The sequence below is a fragment of the Pseudophryne corroboree genome, chromosome 1 (genome assembly GCF_028390025.1).
Source record: "Pseudophryne corroboree isolate aPseCor3 chromosome 1, aPseCor3.hap2, whole genome shotgun sequence".
NCBI lineage: Eukaryota > Metazoa > Chordata > Amphibia > Anura > Myobatrachidae > Pseudophryne > Pseudophryne corroboree.
In genome coordinates, this window is record NC_086444.1 from 204,011,496 (window position 1) to 204,037,563 (window position 26,068).

At 46.4% G+C, this 26,068-nt stretch overlaps 1 protein-coding gene across 6 annotated transcripts in view; it reads left to right on the forward strand.

Moving 5' to 3' along the window:
* FAM81B (family with sequence similarity 81 member B) overlaps positions 1-26,068 on the forward strand; it is a 177,568-nt gene that overhangs the window by 50,260 nt on the left and 101,240 nt on the right. For all 6 annotated transcript variants that reach the window (XM_063964023.1, XM_063964024.1, XM_063964025.1 and 3 more), the window contains one exon: positions 14,678-14,796. In XM_063964023.1, coding sequence (XP_063820093.1) covers positions 14,678-14,796 — 119 coding nt within the window. The remainder of the gene's footprint in view (positions 1-14,677; positions 14,797-26,068) is intronic.

Sequence of the window (26,068 nt, forward strand, 5' to 3'; positions counted from 1 at the left end):
CAAATAATAGTAAATGTCCATAAACTTCTTATGTCCATAACTATTCGCACGAGCGATTAATCTGCTTCAAACCAACACCGGAATATTGCTAATTAAATACTCTTCCGATGGATACTAAACACCACTGTATAACCCCTGTCTGACCCTTCGTATCAAACAAAGAGGGATCTCTTTGTCTATGAACATGCTACATTAACTAAACTTTCAGATTCTATCAAAGGGACCATAATCTACAAAATACATTATATGGTTAAAATATGTAACGATTGAGTCGCACGCTAGACGCATACAAACTCTACCGTAAATGCGCATACCGTGCGCCTGCGGGTGCACGCAACAGCGAGTATGCGCACGCACGGGAGAGCTCATGCACACGCAGCGGGGACACGCATGAGGTGCAAATATGGCAGTGTGTAGCGTGATATTTTTCTGACTTTGACAGTACACATGGATCCCCTTAAGTGCACTGGTTCAGGATACTTGTGTTTTAATATTTTTTAATCTAAACAGGAGAAAAACAAAACATTTTGTTTCCCCCAGCACCTTGAATAATAGCAGTAACCAAATTTAAATCCCATACAATATCTTAGAATTCAGAGATCTTGGTTACATATATCTACACAAATGTATGTATAAACCCCCAAGCCGCATCAAGGCCTCTCTGTATATATTGGGGGTCACTAGCACTATATCTAGGTGTAGGGTGTGGTGCCCCAAAAATGAGCAAAAGCCAGACAGCCCAGGGCAGCATACCAATGAAAAAACTATAATGTTAATAGATTAGTGTTAAGAAGCCGAAGCTATAGAGAAACATACAAAAATGAGATGTAATTAAAATAAGAAATACTGTAGTGTTAAAGAAATTAGTATGTGATAAGTGTTAATAAAGTATAAGGGTATGCCACACTAAAGCCAACAAGCTCAGCCAATCCAGGGGCACCACATCCCACACCTCCACAACCCCAATCTGGGTCTATGATTAACCAGCAAGGAGCCACATGATAATGGCTCCTTGCTACAATATATCTAAGCTAAGAGTTACCTACCTTGGAGCAACCCCATAATACCAGAGCCGGATTAAGGGGGGGGTCACAGGGGGTGAGTACACCGGGCCCTCCTCCCTAAAGGGCCCCCCAGCTGCAGCTGCTTAGATCCATTTGCCCCTGCTTCCTCCACAGCGTAAACAGTCACGGCCATGCTGCACGAAGGGTTACACTGACAGCTAGCTACAGTAGTAGCAGCTGTCTGGACTGAGGGACCACGCCTCTTCCCAGCGAGGAGAGAGGGACCAGAACTCCGCAGCGACCTGGACAGGAGACTGAACAGACCTCTGCACTGATAAGGAGTGCGGTCAAGCAAGCAAGGTAGTCGAGAGGTGAATGCCCACCCCACACAGTAGTGAGTTCATTGTTACAATCTGCAGCAGTGCAGAAAATAACATCCCCCCCACCCCCATTGGCAATAGAACCCACAGTGGACTAAAACCCTTACAATAGTAACCCCATACCCCCTTAGAAGCAATAAAAAAAGTTTCATAAACCACCCAATCCCCCCCAGTAAAAAAAACAACACTTTTTTTTGTGCACATACCCCACCCTGCAACCAATGTATTTTTATTTATTTATTATTACTTTAACTGTACATTATTCCTCCCCCACCCCTAATTGTTATTGACCCCCCCCTGGAAGTCACCCCCTCTCTACCCCCATAGGCATACGTGACCCTCCCACACATGCAGGGCCCCCCTATTTTAAGTTCCCGGGCCTCCCAAAGGCTTAATCCGGCCCTGCATAATACTCCATACCGCATATCAGGACCTGCATCTCCTAATGCAAAGTCCTTTCTGCCTCACACAACAAATATATATAGTGGCAGATTCTCAATAAGCTTAGTGATATCATTCAGGTGCTCGAAAAGGAGGGGTTTCTCTAAACAGGAAAAAAAAGGAAAAAATATTTATATACAGAGGCCTTGACGCGGCTTGCGGGCTTATACATACATTTGCGCAGATACAGTAGGGAAAAAAGTATTTGGCAGCCACCGATTGTGCAAGTTGACCCACTTAAAAAGATGAGAGAGATCTGTAATTTCATCATAGGTACACTTCAACTGTGAGAGACAGAATCTGAAAAAAAAAACCCATAAAATCACATTGTATGATTTTTAATCAATTTACTTGTATATTCTTGTGGAAAATAAATATTTGGACACCTACCAAGCAGCAAGATTTCTGTCTCTCACAGACCTGTTACTTCTTCTTTAAGAAGCTTTTCTATCCTCCACTTGTTACCTGTATTAATGGCACCTGTTTGAACTGGTGGGGTATCAATGTGTTATGATTCCCAGCACTCCTGACCAGAGGAGATCTTATGACAATAACCAGAGCGCTGGAATGGAATGCTGGTAACGGGAGCAGGAAAGACTAGTTGCCCCTGGCGCCTTAACTCTATTGTCTCACCCGTGCTATCGGAAATCCCTTGCGAGACTATGGTTTCTTGAGCCCTTGGCAGCCACGTTTGAAGGGCGGATTATGTCTGCCCAACTCCGGTGCCCCCCGGTCTTAATGAGAGACAAAGGGAAATCCGAGGCTGGATGATAACAAGAGGACCTCTGACTGACAACAGGCCAGGGGCAACAAGCTAACTAGCAAAGACCTGAAGTATGTGCGGAAAAACCGCCAGGGAAAAGGACAACCAAAAATCCACTTGTCCAATACTCCTACCCAGCACCGCCGGATACCAGAGTGGACCTGTGGAAGCGGAACCCTCCGCAAAATGCTCCAAAATACAAATAATAAATGGTAAAGCGGCCAAGCCGCAACACACGGCAAAGCCGCGACTCACGAACACCACTGGATGTTAATCGGTGATCAGTCAGGACTCCAGGAACAAGATGACAACTTCCGAGTACAGGACTACTGGAGACTGGAACGACCGGATACAGCAAGACTGGAAACAGACTCTCAGCAAACAAGGACAGCATGCAGGAAGCTATTACCGGCGTCTGTGAGAAGCCCTGAGAGTGCATATAAACAGGAGTCCTCCAATCAGCTGCTGACAGGGCTGATTACATAAATGCTGTGCAGCTGCCTTGCTGCACGGCCAGGAAACAGGTGCACAATCATTTTAACTGGACCCAGCAACGGGGAACGCGGTCCGCCAGTGGCGTCCCCGTTGCTAGGGTCCGTGCGGCTCAGTGCGCCCGGCGTCTAGCGTTGCCAGGGAGCCGGCGGCTGTACGCGTACGGCGTCCCTGGTTGCTAGGCGCCGGGCCGCACCGACGAGCGGACCCCGGCGCCTAACAGTACCCCCCCCTTGAGGAGGGGTCAAGGAACCCCTAAAGCCAGGCTTCCGAGGAAATTCCCGAAAAAATGCCCTCTTGAGCCTCGGGGCATGAAGATCCTTATCCAGGACCCAAGAACTTTCCTCTGGACCATAGCCTCTCCAGTGAACCAGAAAATAAAGCCTGCCCCGGGACAATTTGGAATCGAGAACCTTCTCCACCAGGAACTCCTGTTGTCCCTGTACATCCACTGGAGATCTTCCCTGAGAGATCTTCCGAGGAAATCTACTGGAAGAAACGTATGGTTTCAACAGGGAGCAATGAAACGTATTTCCAATCCGGAGAGATCTTGGTAAACGTAACCGGAAAGCAACTGGGTTGACTTTTTTAATAATATGAAATGGTCCAATAAATTTGGGTCCCAATCTAGCCGAGGATTGTCGAAGTCTAATGTTACGAGTCGACAACCATACCCTATCTCCCACCTTAAAAGTGCAAGGACGTCGGAGCCTGTCAGAAAAAATTTTCTCTTGAAAGGCCGCTTTTCTGAGAGCAAGGTGCACTTTTTTCCAAATGGCTCTGAGATGGGAGGTTAAGGTTAGCGAGGAAACTGAGGAATGTTGAAAAAAAGAATTAGCTCTGGGGTGAAAACCAAAAACTGAAAAGAATGGAGACACATTAGTGGAGGAATGACAAGAATTATTGTAAGCAAACTCCGCCAATGGAAGAAACTCGGACCAATCATTCTGGAGTTTGGCTGAGTACAAACGCAAATACTGTTTCAATGATTGGTTAACTCGCTCGGTTTGCCCGTTGGATTGGGGGTGGTAACCGGATGTTAATGACAATTTCATCTTTAATGAAGCACAAAAACACTTCCAGAATTGTGCAATGAATTGTGGACCCCGATCAGAAACAATATCAGTGGGCAACCCATGAAGTCTGAAAACATGGCGGAGAAACAAAACTGCCAATCCTTGGGCAGATGGCAGTCGGGGAAGAGCAATGAAATGAGCCATCTTGCTAAAACGGTCCACTACCACCCATATGACTCGGAATCCGGCTGAAAGGGGAAGGTCTACCACAAAATCCATGGAAATATGAGACCATGGCCTGAGGGGGACATTTAAGGGCATAAGTTGCCCGATAGGCAAGGAACGAGGAACCTTATGCTGTGCACAAACCTGACATGAAAAAAACAAACTCCTTAACGTCTTTAGAAAGACCAGGCCACCATACTGAGCGGGAGACTAACTCCAAAGTCTTCGAGATCTCCGGATGCCCGGAAACTTTGTTATCATGGAACTCAGTCAAAACAGTAGCTCTCAAAAACTCAGGGACGTAAAGACGACCAGCAGGAGTATTTCCAGGAGCTTGGTGTTGAAGCTGTTTTAACTGGGTAAATAAATCTTGTGTGAGGCCTGCCCAAATGACTGAAGATGGAAGGATGGGAGTAACAGGACTTTTATTGTGAACCGGAAGAAAACTGCGTGACAGGGCATCCGCCTTGGTATTCTTGGAACCTGGCCTGAAAGTGATAATAAATTTGAAACAAGTAAAGAATAAAGCCCAACGAGCCTGCCGGGCATTCAGCCGCTTAGCTGATTCGATGTATTGCAGGTTTTTATGGTCAGTCAATACTGAAATAGTATGTGTTGCTCCCTCCAGCCAATGCCTCCACTCCTCGAAAGCCCATTTTATTGCCAGTAACTCCCGGTTACCAACGTCATAGTTGGATTCAGCGGAGGAGAATTTCCTGGACATAAAGGCACAAGGATGTAGTTCCAGAGACTCCGGATCCTTTTGAGATAGGATAGCCCCCACTCCAACCTCCGAGGCATCAACCTCCACAACGAAGGGCAATTCTGGATTGGGATGTCTGAGGACTGGAGCCGAGACAAAAGCTTGTTTCAGGGCCCGAAAGGACAACTCAGCTTCACGCGACCAGTTGGTAGGATCCGCTCCTTTCTTTGTCAGAGCCACAATGGGAGCAACCAGGTCGGAAAAAGAATGAATGAACCTCCTATAATAATTCGCAAACCCTAAAAAGCGCTGAATTGCTTTTAAATTGGTGGGTTGCGCCCAACTAAGGATGGCCTGGAGCTTCTTAGGTTCCATGAAAAATCCCCGAGGGGAAATAATGTACCCTAAAAAAGATACCTCCGTGACATGAAACTCACATTTCTCCAGCTTGGCATATAGATGATTCTCACGTAACTTTTGAAGAACCTGACGCACCTGGGTAACATGTTGTTCAATTGAGTCAGAATAAATCAGGATGTCGTCTAAGTAAACGACCACAAATTTCCCTAGGAAGTCACGGAGCACATCGTTAATGAGGTCCTGGAAAACTGCTGGAGCGTTAGACAAGCCGAACGGCATCACCAGGTACTCGTAGTGACCCGACTGAGTACTGAAGGCCGTCTTCCACTCATCTCCAGACTTGATTCGGATGAGATTATACGCTCCTCTTAGGTCAATTTTAGAAAAAATCACAGCCGAACGCAGCTGATCAAAGAGGACAGAAATCAGCGGCAGAGGATAAGTATTTTTTACTGAGATTTTATTCAGGGCTGTAAAGTCAATGCAAGGTCTAAGCGAGCCATCCTTTTTCTTCACAAAGAAGAAGCCTGCACTTAAAGGAGATTTTGATGGCCTAATAAATCCTTTCCCTAGGCTCTCCTTAACATAATCATTCATGGCCGCAGTTTCTGGCCCGGATAAAGCATATAACCTTCCCTTTGGCAATGCGGCACCAGGAATTAGCTCAATAGCACAATCATAAGGCCGATGTGGAGGCAGAATGTCTGCATTGCCCTTGGAGAACACATCAGCAAACTCTTGGTATTCCACGGGAATGAGTTCAGGAAGGCAGCTGCTATTCTGACTGGAAACGTAATACATTCCTTATCACAGAAGGTACCCCATTGTGAAATCTCCCCCGACCGCCAATCAATGGTGGGATTATGAAAGGCCAGCCAAGGGTGACCCAGAACCACTGGAACTGCTGGGCAATGGGTAAGGAAGAACTCGATTTTTTCAGAATGAAGAGCTCCTACCGTAAGTAGTACAGGGGGTGTACAGAGGGAAATAACCCCATTGGACAGTGGACTCCCATCTAAGCCATGCATGGTGACACACCTACCCAAAGATAACTGAGGAATGCCTAAGGCCTTAGCCCAAGTTAAATCCATAAAGTTTCCTGCAGCTCCACTGTCAACAAAAGCCGACACCGAAGAACTGAGGCTGCCAAAGGAAACTTTAGCTGGGACTAAAAGGGAGTTATTCGAGGAGATAAGCTGCAGACCTAGGTGAACCCCCTCACAATTCACCTGGTCGAGGCGTTTCCCGACTTGTTCGGACAATTACGAGCAAAATGTCCCTTACCCCCACAGTACAAACAAAGACCAGAGTTTTGCCTTCTGGCTCTTTCTTCAGGAGACAGCCGGGAGAGACCCATCTGCATGGGCTCCTCTACGTCCTCAGGAATGGAATATACACATGGAGTTGACCTGACAGGTGCTCCTTTTTCAGCCCTCCGCTCTCTGAGACGACGATCAATCTTAATAGAAAGCTCCATGAGTTTATCGAGAGTCTCAGGAGCGGGATACTGAAGGAGACTGTCTTTTATAGACTCTGATAAGCCGAGGCGAAACTGACTGCGCAGGGCTGGGTCATTCCAGCCACAGTCGTTCGACCAACGGCGAAACTCCGTACAATAAACCTCTGCAGGATTCCTACCCTGTCTGAGAGCGCGCAACTGACCTTCAGCGGATGCCGCTCTATCAGGGTCATCATACAATAGCCCTAAAGACCCAAAAAAGGCGTCTACTGACAACAAGGCCGGATCCTCTGCTTTTAAACCAAATGCCCAGGTCTGAGGATCCCCCTGGAGCAAAGAAATAATAATCCCAACCCGCTGAGATTCAGTACCCGAGGAGATCGGTCTTAAACGAAAATAAAGTTTACAGGATTCTTTAAAATTAAAAAACTCTTTCCTATCACCAGAAAAACGGTCAGGCAAATGCATCTTTGGTTCAGGGACTACCTTCGGGGAAGTTCGCAAAAGATCTTCCTGCGACTTCACCCGAAGGGAAAGATCCTGAACCATCTGAGTAAGTTCTTGAATCTGGCTGACTAAGAGCTGACCAGGATTTGGCCCTAAACCTGTTGGATTCATGAGGCCGATAAACTCTTACAAAACTGAATGAGAAAAAAAATGAAACCCTGTTTAATTTTAAGTTTTGGTGAGGCCGGTAATAATGTTATGATTCCCAGCACTCCTGACCAGAGGAGATCTTATGACAATGACCAGAGCGCTGGAATGGAATGCTGGTAACGGGAGCAGGAAAGACTAGTTGCCCCTGGCGCCCTAACTCTAGTGTCTCACCCGTGCTATCGGAAATCCCTTGCGAGACTATGGTTTCTTGAGCCCTTGGCAGCCACGTTTGAAGGGCGGATTATGTCTGCCCAACTCCGGTGCCCCCCGGTCTTAATGAGAGACAAAGGGAAATCCGAGGCTGGATGATAACAAGAGGACCTCTGACTGACAACAGGCCAGGGGCAACAAGCTAACTAGCAAAGACCTGAAGTATGTGCGGAAAAACCGCCAGGGAAAAGGACAACCAAAAATCCACTTGTCCAATACTCCTACCCAGCACCGCCGGATACCAGAGTGGACCTGTGGAAGCGGAACCCTCCGCAAAATGCTCCAAAACACAAATAATAAATGGTAAAGCGGCCAAGCCGCAACACACGGCAAAGCCGCGACTCACGAACACCACTGGATGTTAAACGGTGATCAGTCAGGACTCCAGGAACAAGATGACAACTTCCGAGTACAGGACTACTGGAGACTGGAACGACCGGATACAGCAAGACTGGAAACAGACTCTCAGCAAACAAGGACAGCATGCAGGAAGCTATTACCGGCGTCTGTGAGAAGCCCTGAGAGTGCATATAAACAGGAGTCCTCCAATCAGCTGCTGACAGGGCTGATTACATAAATGCCGTGCAGCTGCCTTGCTGCACGGCCAGGAAACAGGTGCACAATCATTTTAACTGGACCCAGCAACGGGGAACGCGGTCCGCCAGTGGCGTCCCCGTTGCTAGGGTCCGTGCGGCTCAGTGCGCCCGGCGTCTAGCGTTGCCAGGGAGCCGGCGGCTGTACGCGTACGGCGTCCCTGGTTGCTAGGCGCCGGGCCGCACCGACGAGCGGACCCCGGCGCCTAACACAATGATCTTGAGAACGGTGAGGAATCAGCCCAGAACTACATGGGGGGGACCTGGTCAATGACCTCAAGAGAGCTGGGACCACAGTCGCAAAAGTTACCATTAGTAACACACTACGTTGTCATGGATTGAAATCCTGCAGCGCCCGAAAGGTCCCCCTCCTTAAGCCAGCACATGTCCAGGCCCGTCTAAAGTTTGCTAGTGACCATCTGGATGATCCAGAGGACGATTGGGAGAATGTAATGTGGTCAGATCAGAGCAAAATCAAACTTTTTGGTATAAACTCCACTCGTCGTGTTTGGAGGGAGAAGAATGATGAATGGCATCCCAAGAACACCATACCCACTGTGAAGCATGGGGGTGGAAACATCATGCTTTGGGGCTGCTTTTCTGCAAAGGGGACAGGACGACTGATCTGTATTAAGGAGAGGATGAATGGGGCCATGTATCGTGAGATCTTGGGCAAAAACCTCCTTCCTTCAGTAAGAGTATTGAAGATGGAATGTGGCTGAGTCTTCCAGCATGACAATGACCCCCAAACACATCGCCCGGGCAACTAAGGAGTGGCTCCGTAAGAAGCATTTTAAGGTCCTGGAGTGGCCTAGCCAGTCTCCAGACCTCAACCCAATAGAAAATCTGTAGAGGGAGTTGAAAGTCTGTGTTGACCGGCGACAGCCCCAAAACATGACAGATCTAGAGAAGATCTGCATGGAAGAGTGGGCCAAAATACCTGCTACAGTGTGTGCAAACCTGGTCAAGAACAGGAAACGTTTGACCTCTGTAATTGACAACCAAAGTTATATTACAAAGTATTGAGTTAAAATTTTTGATTGTCCAAATATTTATTTTCCGCAAGAATATACAAATAAATTGTTTAAAAATCATACAATGTAATTTCCTATTTTTTTTTTCTTTCAGATTCTGTCTCTCTGATGGAAATTACAGACCTCTCTCATCTTTTTAATCTGGTTGCTGCTATTATTCAGGGTGCTGGGGTAAACAAAATGTGGTTTTTTTTCCTGCTTAGAAAAAACCCTCCCTTTCAAGCACCTGAACAATATCACTAAGCTAATTGAGCACCTGCCACTATATATGCAAGTATTTTTAAGTGTGTGTGTGTGTGTGTGTGTGTGTGTGTGTGTATGTGTGTGTGTGTGTGTGTGTGTGTGTGTGTGTTAATAAAATTTTACTTTCACAGTGTGTGTGTGGGTTTATTGTAATATTTCTTTTGTTGTGGAACTACAGGTACCAGCGGGCCCTTTAATGCCCCACATGCTGGTACTTGTGGTTTTTCAAGTACCAGCATATGGGGAGGCTTGCTGGGACCTATAGTTCCATAGCAAAAGACAATATTTATTTTTTCTTATTTTTACACTATTTACGGCTGTCAGCCTGGCACCCACCATCTACGGGTGCCAGGGATAGCCTCTGGCTTTATCCCTGGCCCTTGGGTGCCTAGAGAGCGACCCCTTTGTTGTAGGGGTCCCCACTTCCCCAGGGAATCCCAGCCTGGGGTGATGCTGCGGCCACAACGACCTATATAAATTTGTCCCCCAGCTGTGGCATTACCTCCCTGGCTAGTTTAGCCCGGTGTTTGTTTCAAAAATACGGGGGGACCTCTACTTCCCCCCCCCCCCCCCCCCCAAGTATTTTTGTAACCAGGACTGGTCCAGGAGCCTGGCGCTGGTTCATATTATATGGGGAACCCCTAAACATTTTTACCCCCGTATTTTAGCAACCAGGACCGACTCAAAGAGCCTGAGGCTGGTTATGCTTTGGGTGGGACCTGAACGTTTTTTCTTTACTGTTTTTTCTTTACTTTTACAGGCAGAAGCATGCACAGATCTCACTGATCTGTGCATGCTTCTGTCAAACTCACCTACCTGAACCTGGTCTATTTTTAGACTAGTTTTTGCTTTGGTAATGTTTTGTGTGCGAGTTACAAACTCGCATTGCATTATATTGCCTGAGATCTATCTGTTGTATTGGAAAACATCTGGATGTGTGAGTTTTCAGTAAGGTCAGAAATGTGCGAGTTTACTCACATTCGCACCACATTACATTGGTCAAGTTTGCAAAATGTGTGAGTTTAGCGCTAAACTCGCACATTTGTGCAAACTCGCACTCCATTACATTTGGCCCTCAGAGTGGGATAAAGTTGAGAGAGATAAAGTACCAACCAACCAGCTCCTGTCATTTTTCAAACACAGCTTCTAAAGTGACATTCACAAGCTGATTGGTTGGTACTTTATCTCTCTCCACTTTTCACTCTCCAAATGTTCATGCATATGTCCCAATAGAAGACAGAGAAAGTAAAACTGGTGTTTAAATACTATGACAACCAAAATCGAAAAGTAAGAGAAGATTCAATATACAGTATACACTCCCCAGTATGATGGGAGGCTGTTTAGCACTAATAAGTGTAATGGTGAGTTACACATGAAATAAGATACAAACATGTAAAGTAACCTGCATCTTCCAGTGTTTCAAATTAATGTGCAAAGAGATTCTAAAACCAGTGACTAAATCAAATAGGGCGATACAAATTGCTTGTTCTATTTATTCTGACCACTTTTAGGCCCATATAAGTTGTATGATCAGGGAAATAAAAACAAGAACAGACAAAACCATTGTGCGTAATCCTTAAAATCAGTATCTTGCAATACACGTATCTTATAGCCCCACTGACACAGATTGCCTAAGAATGCATGGAGAAACCAGTTATCTCTATCACATATATCGGAATGCGCAGATTCTAAAATTATTTTCTTTTTTGAAAAAATTATTTTAATGCATAAATATCAATAAGAAAAAAGAAATCAAAACAGCAGGTATGTAGTAAGTAGCAAACATACAATATGCATAAAATTGAAAAGCTTATCTGACCACCACCCGAGTGGGAATACAGGCCTTGTGGCGGGATTCTGACCACTGGTATTTCCACGGCTGTTGGGATTCTGGCATCTGGATCCTGAACGCTGGGATTCCAACAGCTGGGTTATTAGTTGCATCCCGGCCAACATAATGGAGGCAGGTTTAAGGTAATTTGTCCCAATGTTTGATAAATGACAGTTAGGAGATGATCTGCTGGTACTATATCTCCATCCACTATATCTATTTCCAAGGTTTAGAACATAGACCCCATAGATCCTATGTACTAAGAGATATATTTACTAAGCATTAGAGAGTGATAAAGTGGAGAAAGATAAAGTACCAACCAACTCCTAACTGTTATTTTTCAAACACAGCCTGTAAACTGGCAGGAGCTGATTGGCTGTACTTTGGGGCAGATGTATGACGCTGCAGTATGGAGAAGTGGCATCAGCGCAAGTTATGTCACTGATACCGCTTACCCCCCCCCCCCCCCCCCCCCCAGTGTACTAAAGCAGCGGTTTAATACAGGAGCACTATCTTTAAGATAGCACATTGATGTGCAGGGCGAAGTAAGAATGGTCAGTAGCACTGAATGCTCCAACACCTGCAGCTATCGATTTCGACAGCTGCAGGTGTCGTCGCCCCAGTGACACCTATTACCTGGCTGTTGCGGCCAGGGGTGTAGCGAGGGTGGCTCCAGTGGAGCGCAAGCTCCGGGCGCTGGAAAAGATAAAGGGTGCGCAACCGACTGACAAACCCCCTTTCTCCGTCTGCTATACCATGGGCTGCTGTACAGGCAGCCACAGAGCAAGAGGAGGAGAAGCAGAGGGGCGGACACTGATTCGGACTCGGAGACTAGGTAGGGTACAAGGCAGACCAGAGGCGACAGCAGGAGACACTAACAGCCAGCACATGCAAGAGCTCTGCCGCCCTCTTATATGTCTCACTGTCTGCTTGTAGCTGTGTAGCAGGGTTATTTCTGTTCTGCAATACTACTCTATGCCCCAGCTGCTGCAGCACCTCTCTGTATCCAGATGCTGCAGCACCTCTTTCTGCCCTAACTGCTGCAGCACCTCTCTCTACCTCGGCTGCTGCAGCACCCCACTCTACTCGGCTGCTGCAGCACCTCTCTACATTGATGCTGCAGCGCCTCTCTCTGCCCCAGCTGCTGCTGCAGCACTTCTCTCTCTGATATAAGCGTCTCTACTGTGGCATAATGTGTATAAGTGGCTCTGCTGTGGCATAATGTGTATAAGTGGCTCTGCTGTGGCATAATGTGTATAAGTGGCTCTACTGTGGCATAATGTGTATAAGTGGCTCTACTGTGTTGTAATGTGTATAAATGGCTCTACTGTGGCATACTGTGTATAAGCGTCTCTACTGTGGTGTAATGTGTATAAGCGTCTCTACTGTGGCATAATGTGTATTTGCGTCTCTACTGTGGCATAATGTGTATTTGCGTCTCTACTGTGGTGTAACATGTATAAGTGGCTCTACTGTGGTGTTACCTGTATAAGCGGCTCTACAGAAGTGTAACATGTATAAGGGACTCTACTGTGTGTCGTAAAGTGTATAAGGGGTATTACTGTGTAGTGTAATGTAACGGACACTACTAAGTGGTGTAATGTGAATAACGGACTATACTGTGTGGTGTAATCTGAATAGGTACTATTATGTGGCCAAGCCCCTTCCCCATGAAGCCACATCCCCATATTTTGGTGCGCGCTTTCAATGCGCACTGTTCCAATATTAAACATAGGGGGGTGCCCAAATGAAACTTTCACCCTTACCTCCACAAGGTCAATTTAAGATTTTTAAATATTTTTTCTTTTCAAATGTAACATGCCACCACATGTTGGCCAGGCCCCCAATTCAGTACAGGGGAGGGGGCGCCAAAGCATACCCTTGCTCCGGGCACCACGGTACCTAGCTACACCTCTGGTTGCGGCGGGTGCCGGCTCAGGGTTTCATGTGAGATCTTGTGATAGTAGTGAGATCTCGGGGCATACGCACTGGAGCCGGTCAGGCAGGGAGACACAGAGCATCAGCACTAGGCTGATTTGCTGTGGAGCTGAGAGGGTTAGCCGGAAGGTGAAGTTTTCACTGTCCCGCTTCAGCAAATGAGATGTTTATATATCTTGTTGGTAATACTTCCTTCTTTGCCTCGGTAAAGAGGTGAAGCAAGAATCCCTATAGCGGCACGATTCATGCCACATAATACATCTGCCCCTTAATCTCTACGTACTTCTTCACTCTCCAAGTGTTGATGCCTATGTCCCAATGTTTGAAAAATTACAGGTAGGAGCTGGTTGGTACTTTATCTCTGTCCACTTTATCTCTCTCCAATGCTTAGTACATACACCTCTTATCTATATTGCTGGGTCAGTAAATATCCCACCTGCTCCACCGGCAAAATCCTCAAAACATGACCTGTTGGGAACATTTTAGGAATGAGAACTACTTATCTGACAACTTATATGTGAACATCGACCTGAGGAAACAGCATTGACACCTTCAAGATGAATCTATCTGGCTGTGTCTGTGCAATGTCTGCATTCATACATGTCCTTTTCTACCTAATTGTCAAATGTCACAGACAGACTTGTGATAGCTCTAGCTTTGTGTGCTGCATGACTGCAAGATATCATTCACCAATAGCTTTAAATGTAGCTAATGTATGAGTTAAAGTATTTCACCAGTAAAAAACAGTAACCTTGCTGACATATTGCTCTTTTAAAAATGTTCTGATAAATGACATTATATACAGTATATATATATATATATATATATATATATATATATACACACATATATATACATACAGTGTATGTATGTATGTATATATATATATATATATATATAGATCCAGCAGCAGCCGGCACTCCAGTTAAGCAGATAATGCTGCTCCGGTGCCAGAACCAAAGATATATATATATATATATACTGATGATGTATTACAAATTGGGATATTGCATTGTCTAACTTAATCGTCTTTAGTACATTTCTTGGCACAACAATTTATAATGATTCCAAATGGATGTGACAACTTTAATATACATTAAAGTTCTGGTTATTTACAAAGGAGTACATTACTAAGAAAGTATTCCGTGTATTACGATCACTAGGTCATAACTGTGAGCCAAAGATAATAAGAATTAGCAAATCATGTGCTTTTATGAGAATCATTTATTAACACTTGTGATAGACACTTTTCTAGCACATGACAATAATGATATGACTGATGGATAGTGATTCTCATTGATGGAGGTTTTTCTTTTGCACTGTTGTAGGTTTTGGAAAATGAGATACGGGCCAGGGATACAGTGAGCACAGGAACAAGCTTTGCCGTACAAAGCCTCGACAGGAAACATCTTTCCGGAATAGGTGACCTGCGTGGTCGTGTGGCCAGGTCTGTATTGGTGGATGAGCTTTAAGAGACTGCATAAGTAAGATCAGGGCCCAGGGGGTGTCTGTAACCCTTTTCTAGAGCTGAAATACAAATTGGTTATGTATAATATGATGCATGCTAATGTCTAACGCTGCATATGTGTAGACTGTTATAGGACAGACTATGGGGGTAATTCCGACTTGATCGTAGCAGAGACAGTTAGATTTGGGTGGGGTGTGTTCAAACTGAAATCTAAATAGCAGTGTAAAAATAAAGCAGCCAGTATTTACCCTGCACAGAAACAATATAACCCACCCAAATCTAACTCTCTCTGCAAATGTTATATCTGCCACACCTGCAGTGCACATGGGGGGTCATTCCGAATTCATCGCTCGCTAGCTGTTTTTAGCAGCCGTGCAAACGCTAAGCCGCCGCCCTCTGGGAGTGTATTTTAGCTTAGCAGAAGTGCGAACGAAAGGATCGCACAGCGGATATAAAATATTTTTGTGCAGTTTCAGAGTAGCTTCAGACCTACTCAGCACTTGCGATCACTACAGACTATTCAGTTCCGGATTTGACGTCACACACCCGCCCAGCGTTCGCCCAGCCACGCCTGCGTTTTTCCTGGTACGCCTGCGTTTTTTCGAACACTCCCTGAAAACGGTCAGTTCACACCCAGAAACGCCCACTTCCTGTCAATCACTCTGCGGCCAGCAGTGCGACTGAAAAGCTTCGCTAGACCTTGTGGTAAACTACATCGGCCGTTGTGAAAGTACGTTGCGCGTGCGCATTGCGCCGCATACGCATGCGCAGAAGTGCTGTTTTTTCATCATCGCTGCGCAGCAAACATTTTCAGCTAGCGATCAACTCGGAATGACCCCCATGGTTTTGCCCAACTGCTAACAAATTTGCTGCTGCGAACAGGTCTGAATTACCCCCTATGTCCATACACTGTACCAGCAATATGCATGTATTGGTGAAAGGTAAAAGTCACAGTTGGCCTATAATAAGGTAAAATGAAGCGTCTGTCTCATGTGGCAGGCTTTGGATGGGAGGCAAAGGAAGGGAATAAAAAATATGTCTAATTTTCCCAGTGATTAAGCGTACACTATGCTAATGCAAAACATATAATCGTTTTATGGTACCAGAGGAAACATTAGGTCTAGGCACACCCAGGTTCCCAAAGGCCACAACTGGATGACTCCTGCCGATCTGCACATAGTCCTGCCACTCTGCCAATGGTCGTAAATTGTCTGCTTTGGTTTTACATTTTGTTCACTGCTGAAATTGATACATTTTGGCCATGTCTTTGCAGTTAACAAGTAAAGACAGTTTTATGTAACTTTAAAGAGCAACACAATAAAGGGCATATTCATCATGAAAAAATTGTACAATGAGAATTTTTAATTTTCAATTCTCATTGTGTTCTCACAAAATTTTTCATGATTCATCATTGCCCATGAGAAAATTATCACTTCCGAAAAACTGGTCTTTTTGAGAAGTCAGTTTTTTGGAAAGTAATAACTTTCCAACTGAAGCAGCAGCACCTCATCCCCCCCCCCCCCCCCCACCTCCTCTCATATGTGTCCCAGCCGCTCTCCCCCTCCGCGGGCAACTTACATATGTGTGCCGGCCAGCCACTGCCACCCCACCCCCGCGTTTCCACCTTGTGTTCCGGCCACCGGCTCATGTGTCTCTCCGGCTGCAGAGTGATTTCTGCAGCCGCGGCGCTCCACACCACAGGACACTATCCCGGGAGCACCTCCGCCAGTGCTGGCACCTCTTATTGCTGCCCGCTGCAGAAAGCACACTGCAGCCGGGGCCCCCCTCTTTCTCCTGTCACTAGCACCTTGTTACAGGGGGCCGCCCGGCTGCACACATCACACTGCAGCCACAGCCCCATGCACCTCCCCACTGCCGGCACTTGTTACAGGGGGGCGCCCGGCTGCACACATCACACTGCAGCCACAGCCCTCTGCTGCTCCCCGCTGCCGGCACTTGTTACAGGGGGGCCAGTAGCGGATCTTGCCACGGGCAAGCAGGACTTTTGCCCGGGGCGCCACCTTCCGGAGGGTGCCGCACCAGGGCAAGATCCGCTGCTGCTGTGCCTCCCGCTGCCCCCCGCTGCTGCTGGCCGCTGTGAAGGGAAACTAGAGTTTCCCTTCGTGGAGAGGTCCTTTACTGTGCGGTGCGCGATGACGTCATCGCGCACCGCACAGCAAAGGTCCTCTCCACGAAGGGAACTAGACGCTACGCGTCTAGTTTCCCTTCGTGGAGAGGACCTTTGCTGTGCGGTGTGCGATGATGTCATCGCACACCGTACATTAAAGGACCTCTCCACAAAGGGCTTCACAGCGGCCAGCGGCAGCGGGGAGCAGCGGGCTGCGGGGGGGACATTTCAGAGCGCTACAGTAGTCTGCACAGGGGGCGTAAATGACCACGCCCCTGTACGAAGCCACGCCCCCATTGCCACCCGGCGCGCGCAAAGCCCCAGATCCAGCCCTGAGGGGGGCGCCCAGCTGCAGAGATCACACTGCAGCCATGGAATCTCTCCCCCCCCCCCCCCCTCCTTGCGGAGTGTAGAAATTGTGATATTTTAGTGATAATGAATATGCCAAATCTGGAAGTGGATCCATCACCTACACACATTGGAGACAGATATTTTATGGTGTGAACCAGCATTCTGGAATGCAGTCTATGAACCAGAAATAAGGGAAGAAGAAGGGACAGCAATTGGCATTTGCCCTGCGCCAAATGGATAGGGGAGAATTAGTAAACTGCAGATATTTGTATCATTTTAATCCCATGCATAAGGCTACATACACACTGGGGCTGGTGCCAAAAGAAGCATCTGCCAGCGATTGTACCTATGCAGATTTGTGTAATTCTGGCACTAGTGGTCACTTGCACCTGGATATGTGGAGCGGGGAGGGAAGATGCGGCATGGAGATGCATTTACACCTGTGAAATCTGTGTCACTGTGTCATGTGCAGGAAGCTAGATATACGTTTCTTCAGCATATTGTGTTTTGTGTGTGTGTCTGATATTCCAAATTAGGCGAATGAGTGCTTTCTGGATATTGTAGAGTAGGAAGAGGACATCTATTCTATATCTGGAAGAGGTACGTCTATTTAGGAAACATGTATTTGTGCCCAACCATGAGAGAATCAAGTGGCACCAGGAAGTCTTCTTGCATATTGGGGAATATGTGAAGACCCAAAATCTTTTTGTTGTTGTTGTTGTCGCTTGTAGTTGAAATTTGACTTAAGAATTTCAGCATGTGACGGGGGAAGGGCGGTGGGGGTTAATTGATTCTGATTTTCTACAGTTGATTTTTTTATTCATATATTTCACTGACAATAGAACATAATCACCCGCATGCCTACTGTGAGATGCTGGTGGTTTGATCACCGAGGCAGACACAGGGAGGAGATAGAGCCAGACAAAGCTGTCTATTATAGATAGGCACCTTATTAGAAAGAATAGCATTCATTACATATGAGCACAACTGATTTGTTAAATAAGAAATGCTGGTCCTGGTATGGTATTGACATTAACTATGGTGCATATCTGGTGTTTGACTTCCTGGGAACTTCTTTACCTCTAAAGCAGTTAAACAGATCACACGTTAAGTGATAGCCAGACATAATTGCCTCTCTTCTTGTTTCGGATCACTAGTGTGGTGTGGTGTGATACCGTGTACAGTGAATTTCAGGAAGATGTAGATTTTTTTACAAAGAGGATTTCTGTAATGTAGATTGGATATACCCTGTTTAGTTTAATGTTGGCAAAGAGTTTTCTACTTTTGAGACTGTTGAGTCCTCTTACACTGAATGAGAAAAGCCTAAGACTCACGTGCTGTGTTCAGAAAAGAAGCTTGGTATATACCCGGATCTTGGGGGCACTGTAACCAGAAGGTGGAGTGGGTAGGTAAATATTATTTGTCTGTATTAGATTTGGAGAGGGCTGGGAGGGCAGGATGGGGATGTTTGGCCATTGGGCATTAAAGGCCAAGATCTGTGTTGCTGACAGTGGGAAGATGCTGACTAAATAAATATACAGGTCAGCAGGAGGGCAGAAAGCTTTAGGGGTATGTGGCGAAACAAAGCAGCTTCTCGCCACATGGGTCATAAACAGTTGCGAACAATAAGGGCAATCTTGGAGACATGAAAGTTTAACACCAGGGTTAGTAGAATTACAAAACTGTTAATGGAATAAAGTGTTTAAGTGTTGGGGAAAATGGAGGAGTGAGCGAATGTTAGCTTATCAAAGTGTAAAATATTTCCTGGAAATCACTAAACAAGGCAGCAAACGTAAATAGTGTAGACAGAATAAAAAACCAAAATCATGGCCATACAAATAATACAGTAGGTACTTTCATCTGTCTATTCAAAACAAATAGACAGACCAGAAGGCCCCCAGCCCCATCAGACAGGCCAGAGAGCCCCCTGCATCATCAAACTGGCCAGAAGACCGCCAGCACCATTAGACAGGCCAGTGGTCCCCAGCACCATCGGACAGGCCAGCAGATCCCCATCACCATCAGACAGGCCAGCAGACAGCCAGCACCATCAGACAGGCCAGTAGGCCTCCAGCGCCATAAGACAGGCCAGTGGCCCCCAGGACCATCAGACATCAGACAGGCCAGTAGGCCCCCAGCACCGTCAGACAGGCCAGCAGGCCCCCAGCACCATCAGACAATATCTGAGGTTGAACCCTCTGATACTGAAGATACTGATACGAGGGAATTATATTCCAGAAATATTAATTCTCAATCCTTTGCTGCCTCCTCTTCGTCCTCTTTTTTAGAGGACATCAGTGGTAACCCCTGTGGATGCTCCGCAGGACAAAAACGAGGCGGAGCAGGAGGAAGAAAAGCAAGAGGGAGATGAAGATCCCCACAACCAAACCGTTATCCACCCAGATGGAAGAAATAACTGAATTACCTTTGTTCACTCTTACAATCATTAACCTACTGTATCCTTGCATACATTGACTCCAGATCAAATTTCAGTCCTGAAAAAAGGTATCTCATTTTCCCCAACCCCTATGTTTGATCGCTTTAAATGGGAAACTAGTCTTCGACTATTTGGTCATAAATTATTATTAATCAAACATTTTAGTAAGAGAGATCGGGATACAATGCTAGAAACCACATCCTTAGACACATTGTCCCAGCAAGAAAATGAGGCCCTTGAGATTCTGGAAGAACTCCCAGATGAACAGGAAGAACCTACTGATGAGCAGGCTTCACAATAAAAGCGACCAATATGCAAAAACAAGTCTACATTTTTTCCTTCAGAACAGTCATGTCCAGAGATTAAGGTTTTTCTCAATCTCGTCGCACAGGATTTCGATAAACTTTATAAACAATAAAAGCTCCATCGCAGAAAATGACTAATCTAACAAACTCCCAGAGAAATGCCTTAAAACATATCCAAGGATGGGATGATGTCCTTATAAAATCATCAGACAAAGGCGTAAATATTGTGATCTGACCCAATGATCTATACCTTAAAGAAACAGGTTGCCAATTAAAGGATACTTCTTGCTATAAAACTACCTTATTTGATCCCACACAAAATTTCTAAACAAAATACATGAGAATCATTGACAGATATCTGCAACTTGGTACCATCACTAAAATAGAATGGGACTATCTGAATACAATACATCCCCAAACACCTACCTTCTACTTACTGCCAAAAGTACACAAAAATCTGACAAATCCACCGGGGAGACCTATAATATCTGGAAATGAAGTGGTCTCCTAGAAAAATCCAACTGCTTTTTAGATGTACATCTTAGACATCATGTCCTAACTCTCCCCTACTACATCAAGGACACCACAGGTGTCAATTTGACAGTCAGGAAGGCCCTGAGCACCATCAGACAGGCCAGAAGGCCCCCAGCTTCATTGGACAGGCCAGAAGGCTCCCAGCTCCATTGGACAGGCCAGCATGCCCTCAGCACCATCATACAGGCAAGCATGCCCAGGGGTGTAAGTTCATATCAGACACCCGGAGGTGGAACAGAATAATGGTGCCCCCCCTCCTCACTTCCACCACCAACACACACAGCCACATATGCGCGCACACACACACAGCCACATATATACATAAACACACAGTCATATATGCACACATAGTCACATATATACATACTTACTTACATAGCTACATATGCGCACACACACACACACAGCAAACATGGTACATTGTACAAAAGATTTAGAATTAGAGCAATTTGAAAAAACACACAGGAACAGTTAAAGATAAAAATTCTAGGAAGCACATTATATGCAGGGTTGGTGCAGATATTTTTTGGTAATAACTTCCACAGGTTGTCCATTTCACCCACAAAAGGTACCAGGTGAGGCAGCCATCTTCAGCATACTACATAGGATTACCCTGGGTGGAATAGGTTATGCCTAAAGAGAATGGGTGGTTGCAGCGACCTAACGCTAGGAGTGGGATCCCAACATAACCGTCAGGTCCATGTATTTTTCATTCCATCCACGATTGTGTACCAGGTGAGGCAGCCATGTTGTGGAGCACTATGAAGGTTACACTTTGAGAGATAAGGGCCTATACAAGGACCTCTCTGCCCTGACTGCGGATTAACAGTGATAGGAAAGTGATGAACCAGTATGTTGACAGTATTTGAGGCCCAAAGCACTACTCACTGTGCTGCCAACACCCAGTCTTGTTTAACATACAGTATATACTGTAACAGTGACCTGGAACACTACAGGGGTTGTGCAGGTATCAGGACTATGAGAACCTGTTGTTTGCCACTGCCTATATAGTAATACTTTCACAGAGTGTCATGTATTATCTTTGGGCACAATATACTGCTACACTCTTCTCTAGAGCCCTGGGCCGCACAGAGCCATGGAATGCCGCTCACTCAGACTCCCCTGGGGACCCGCACACACTCCGCTCCCTCTTACTTATATCCAAACAGCCCCCCCCATGCCTACGGGATGCAGCACCTATCCCAGTGATGAGAGCAAGAGGACGCTTATTCCCGCATCCACAGCATGCCATCCAGCCATGTCACTGTGCTACAGGATACAGTACAGCACAAGACTGCGGTGGGGAAGGAGGCTGGATCGGTTGGCTCTGTGTGTGGGAGCCGGGCTGACGGGGCGGGCACTCTGACACTGCTGGGTAACCCCGCCTCCCCTGACACGGATTAAGAGCTGCTGAGCTGCTCATCGCTGCGCGGCTTGACTGGCACACAGTGACAGTGGCTGAAGTGAGCAGAGGCAATGGAGAAGGAGCCCGGCGGCAACCAACTCCGTAGGCTCCGGTACTTCCGCCACTGAGCATGCCCCCAGTGCTATCAGACAGGCCAGAAGGCCCCCCATTTCATTTGATATGCCAGAAGGCCCCTAGCTCAATTTGACAGGCCAGAAGGCCCCTAACACCATCAGACAGGCCAAAAGGCCCCCAGCATCATCAGACAGACCAGAAGGCCCTTTGCACCATTTGACAGGCAGAAGGCCGCCAGCATCATCAGACAGACCAAAAGACCCCCAACTCCTTCGGACAGGCCAGAAGGCCCCCAGCTCCATCAGAGAAGCCAGAGGACCCCCAGCACCATCAGACATGCTAGCAGGCCCCCAGTGCCATCTGATATGCCGCGGGCCCCCAGACCATCAGACAGGCCCTAGGGCCACCAGCGATATCTGAAACGCCAGTTGTCAGCCAGCATTTTCAGACATGCCACAGGGCCCCCAGCACCATCAGACAGGCCAGAGGGCCCCAGCACCATCTGACTGGCCTGAGGACCCAAGCAACAATCAGACAATTCAGAGAGGCCCTAGCACTTACTGATAGTCCAGTGGGCCTCCTGCACCACCTGACAGGCCAGCAGTCTCCCAGTGCCATCTGACAGGCCAGCAGGCCTCCAATGCCATCAGATAGGCCAGAGGCCCCCAGCACCGTCAAACAGACCAGTGGGCCCCCAGGCCATCAGACAGGCCAGAGGACTCTCAGCACCATTGGACAGGCCAGTGGACACTCGGTGCTATCAGACAGGCCAGTGTGCCCCCAGCACCAACGGACAGGCCAGTGGGCCCCCAGTGCCATCTGCCATCTGAATGGCTAGGGGACCCCCACCACCATATGACAAACTAGAGGTCCCCAGCACCATCTGACAGGCTATTGTGCCTCCAGCACAATCTGACAAACCAGAGTACCCCAGCAACAATCGACAGTCTAGAGAGGCCCCAGCACTTTCTGATAGGCCAGTTGGCTTTCTGCTCCATGTGACAGGCCAGAAGGTTCCCAGTACCATCAGACAGGCCAGCTGCTCTTGGCAGCAAATGAGAAGCCTACACCCCAGTAACAACTGAGAGGCCAACACCCTCAGCATTATCTGAGAGGTCAGCACCCCAGCACCATGTGAGAGGTTAGTGCCTCCAGCACCATCTGAGAGTCAATGCCCCCATTACCATCTGAGAGGCTAATGCCCCCAGCACCTTCTGAGAGTATCATCTCAGAGACCACTGCCCCTTTAATAGTTATTATAACCCCCATTCTGTTTTGACTGGGTAGTAAGTTAAGGGTATGATTTCTCTGCCCCCCGTTTCAGTTGAAATAAAAGTTTACCCCTTTTTTGGATTTCTATGCCTCTGTGTTATTTCAATTATATTGTAGGTTGCATTATGTTAAATGCCATTGTCCAGAAAGGATGGCCAAACTAAATCCTCAAGGCCCCCTAAAGCTCAAAGAAATATTCTATTATCTGTTTTGAAGGTGACAACTGACAACATAAAAAAATTATTTGGAATAAAATATTCTCTATTCATTTCAATTGAAAACATACATATAAGATAATAACATGGCATTTCAAAATATAGAAAAGAATGGGAGGAAAGAAAGAGGGCTAAGTAAAAAATTGAGAATCTAAAGTACTGAATTCACAAATTAATTATATTCACAAATTGAGTCAATAAAAATGTATATATGTTAATTGCACCTTTATTCATTTATTAAAAAGAAAACAAAGGAATGTTATATTATTGTAACTTTGAGATTTTAGTATATAGCAATTCAAATGTAACCATATTCCTCAGAGTGTGTAAGGACCGTACTACTACTATCCCGATATCTATTACGTTATGTGGTACACCGGGGTGGTGAGGTATAATGGATGTGTTGAGTACAAATTGGGCATACCAAGTTCTTGGCTGTGCCGTAACTAGACATTTTAGTGCTGTGTGCAAGAAACGGCATCGGTGCCCCACCCCCCTCCTATTTAAAACAGGGCCAGTGCATGCCATAGACGCGTGCCAAAAATATAGGGGCATGGCTTCATGGGGAAGGAGTGTGGCCACAAAATAATACCAATTCATATTACGGTGCATAGTAGTCTCCATTATTCAAATTACACTGCACAGTAGCGCCACTACATCACGTAGATCCCCTTTTACACATTACATCAGGAAGAGTCCACGTTTTACACATTACGGCAGGCAAAGTCCCCTTTTACACATTATGGCAGACAAGTCCCCTTTTACATATAACGGCAAGTAGAGCCTCCTTTTACATATTACGGCAAGCAGAGTCCCCTTTTTACACATTACAGCAGGTAGAGTCCCCCTTTTCACACATTACGGCAGAGTACCCTTTTACACATTATGGCAGGCAGAGTCCCCCTTTTTACACATTACGGCAGAGTCCCCTTTTTTCACATTACGGCAGGTAGAGTCCCCTTTTTTACACAATACGGCAGACAGAGTCCCCTTTTACACATTACGGCAGGTAGAGCTGCCTTTTACACATTACTGCAAGTAGAGCCTCCTTTTACACATTACGGCAGGCGGAGTCCCCTTTTTACACATTAGGCAGGCAGAGTCGCTTTTTACAAATGACGGCAAGCAGAGTCCCCTTTTCACACATTACGGCAGGCAGTGCCTCTTTTTACACATTACGGCAGGCAGAGTCCCCTTTTTACACATTACAGCAGGTAGAGTCACCCTTTTTACACATTACAGCAGACAGCGTCCCCTTTTACACATTACGGCAAGTAGAGCCTCCTTTAACACATTACGGCAGGTAGAGCCTCCTTTTACACATTACGGCAGGCAGAGTCTACTTTTTACACATTACGGCAGATAGAGTTCCCCTTTTTACACATTACGGCAGGCAGAGTCCCCTTTTAGACAATACAGCAGGTAGAGTCCCCCTTTTACACATTACCACAGACATATGTGTTGTGTGCCACTTAGTTACATCCCTGGATAAATAGGTAGATAGATAGATATACACTGCACCCCCCCTCCCTCAGCCATTTAACGACAACTGGTAAAAGCTTCTGTCACTACTACTATGATGCTTTACTATTAGTCATTGCTAAATTGCATTAAGGGCCTATAAGGAATGATTGGTAAAGCATACAGATAATTTACTCAGGGAGAATAAAACACAGGTCCCATAACTGTCAACTGAAATGTGCTTAAATGACACCAGGGGCCTAATTCAGACCTGATCGTAGCAGCAAATTTGTTAGCAGTTGGGAAAAACCATGTGCACTGCAGAGGGGGGCAGATACTGTATAACATGTGCAGAGAGAGTTAGATTTGGGTGGGGTGTGTTCAAACAAATCTAAATTGCAGTGTAAAAACAAAGCAGGCAGTATTTACCCTGCACAGAAACAATATAACCCACCCAAATCTAACTCTCTCTGCACATGTTATATCTGCCACACCTGCAGTACACATGGGGACTAATTCAGACCTGATCGCTGCTGTGCATTTTCGCTCAGCAGCCGATCAGTTCTGAACTGCGCATGCCAGACAGCTGACGGCCATCTCAGCCCTGCGATCGCCTCTGCCTGATTAGGGGGTCCGCCGTTTTAGGGGTGTGGTCTGGGCAATGCAGGCGTGCCCGGACCATGCGGGGGACGGGCTGTTGTGGCCCCGTGACGTCACATGCAGCTGCTGCGACCCGGACAGCAAGGAGCTGCGCTGGTAGGGAGCTACTCAAGTACAAAAGCATCGCTGCTGTGTGATGCTTTTGTACTTGTGTGGCAGGGCAGAGCTAGACATGCGGGGCGGACTAGCCCTGTGCTGGGCGTCCCCCCGCATGTCTGAGTTACTGATCGTAGCTGCTATAATCAGGTCTGAATTACCCTCAAAGTTATTTCAGATAATCAGCATGTAAGAGGTTTAAATCAAAACTTATAAACCTATGAATAACTACAAACTACACATGTGAATAACTGTGTAGTATGGGCTTATACCATACTAGTATTATTTTTAGAGATGAGCGGGTTCGGTTTC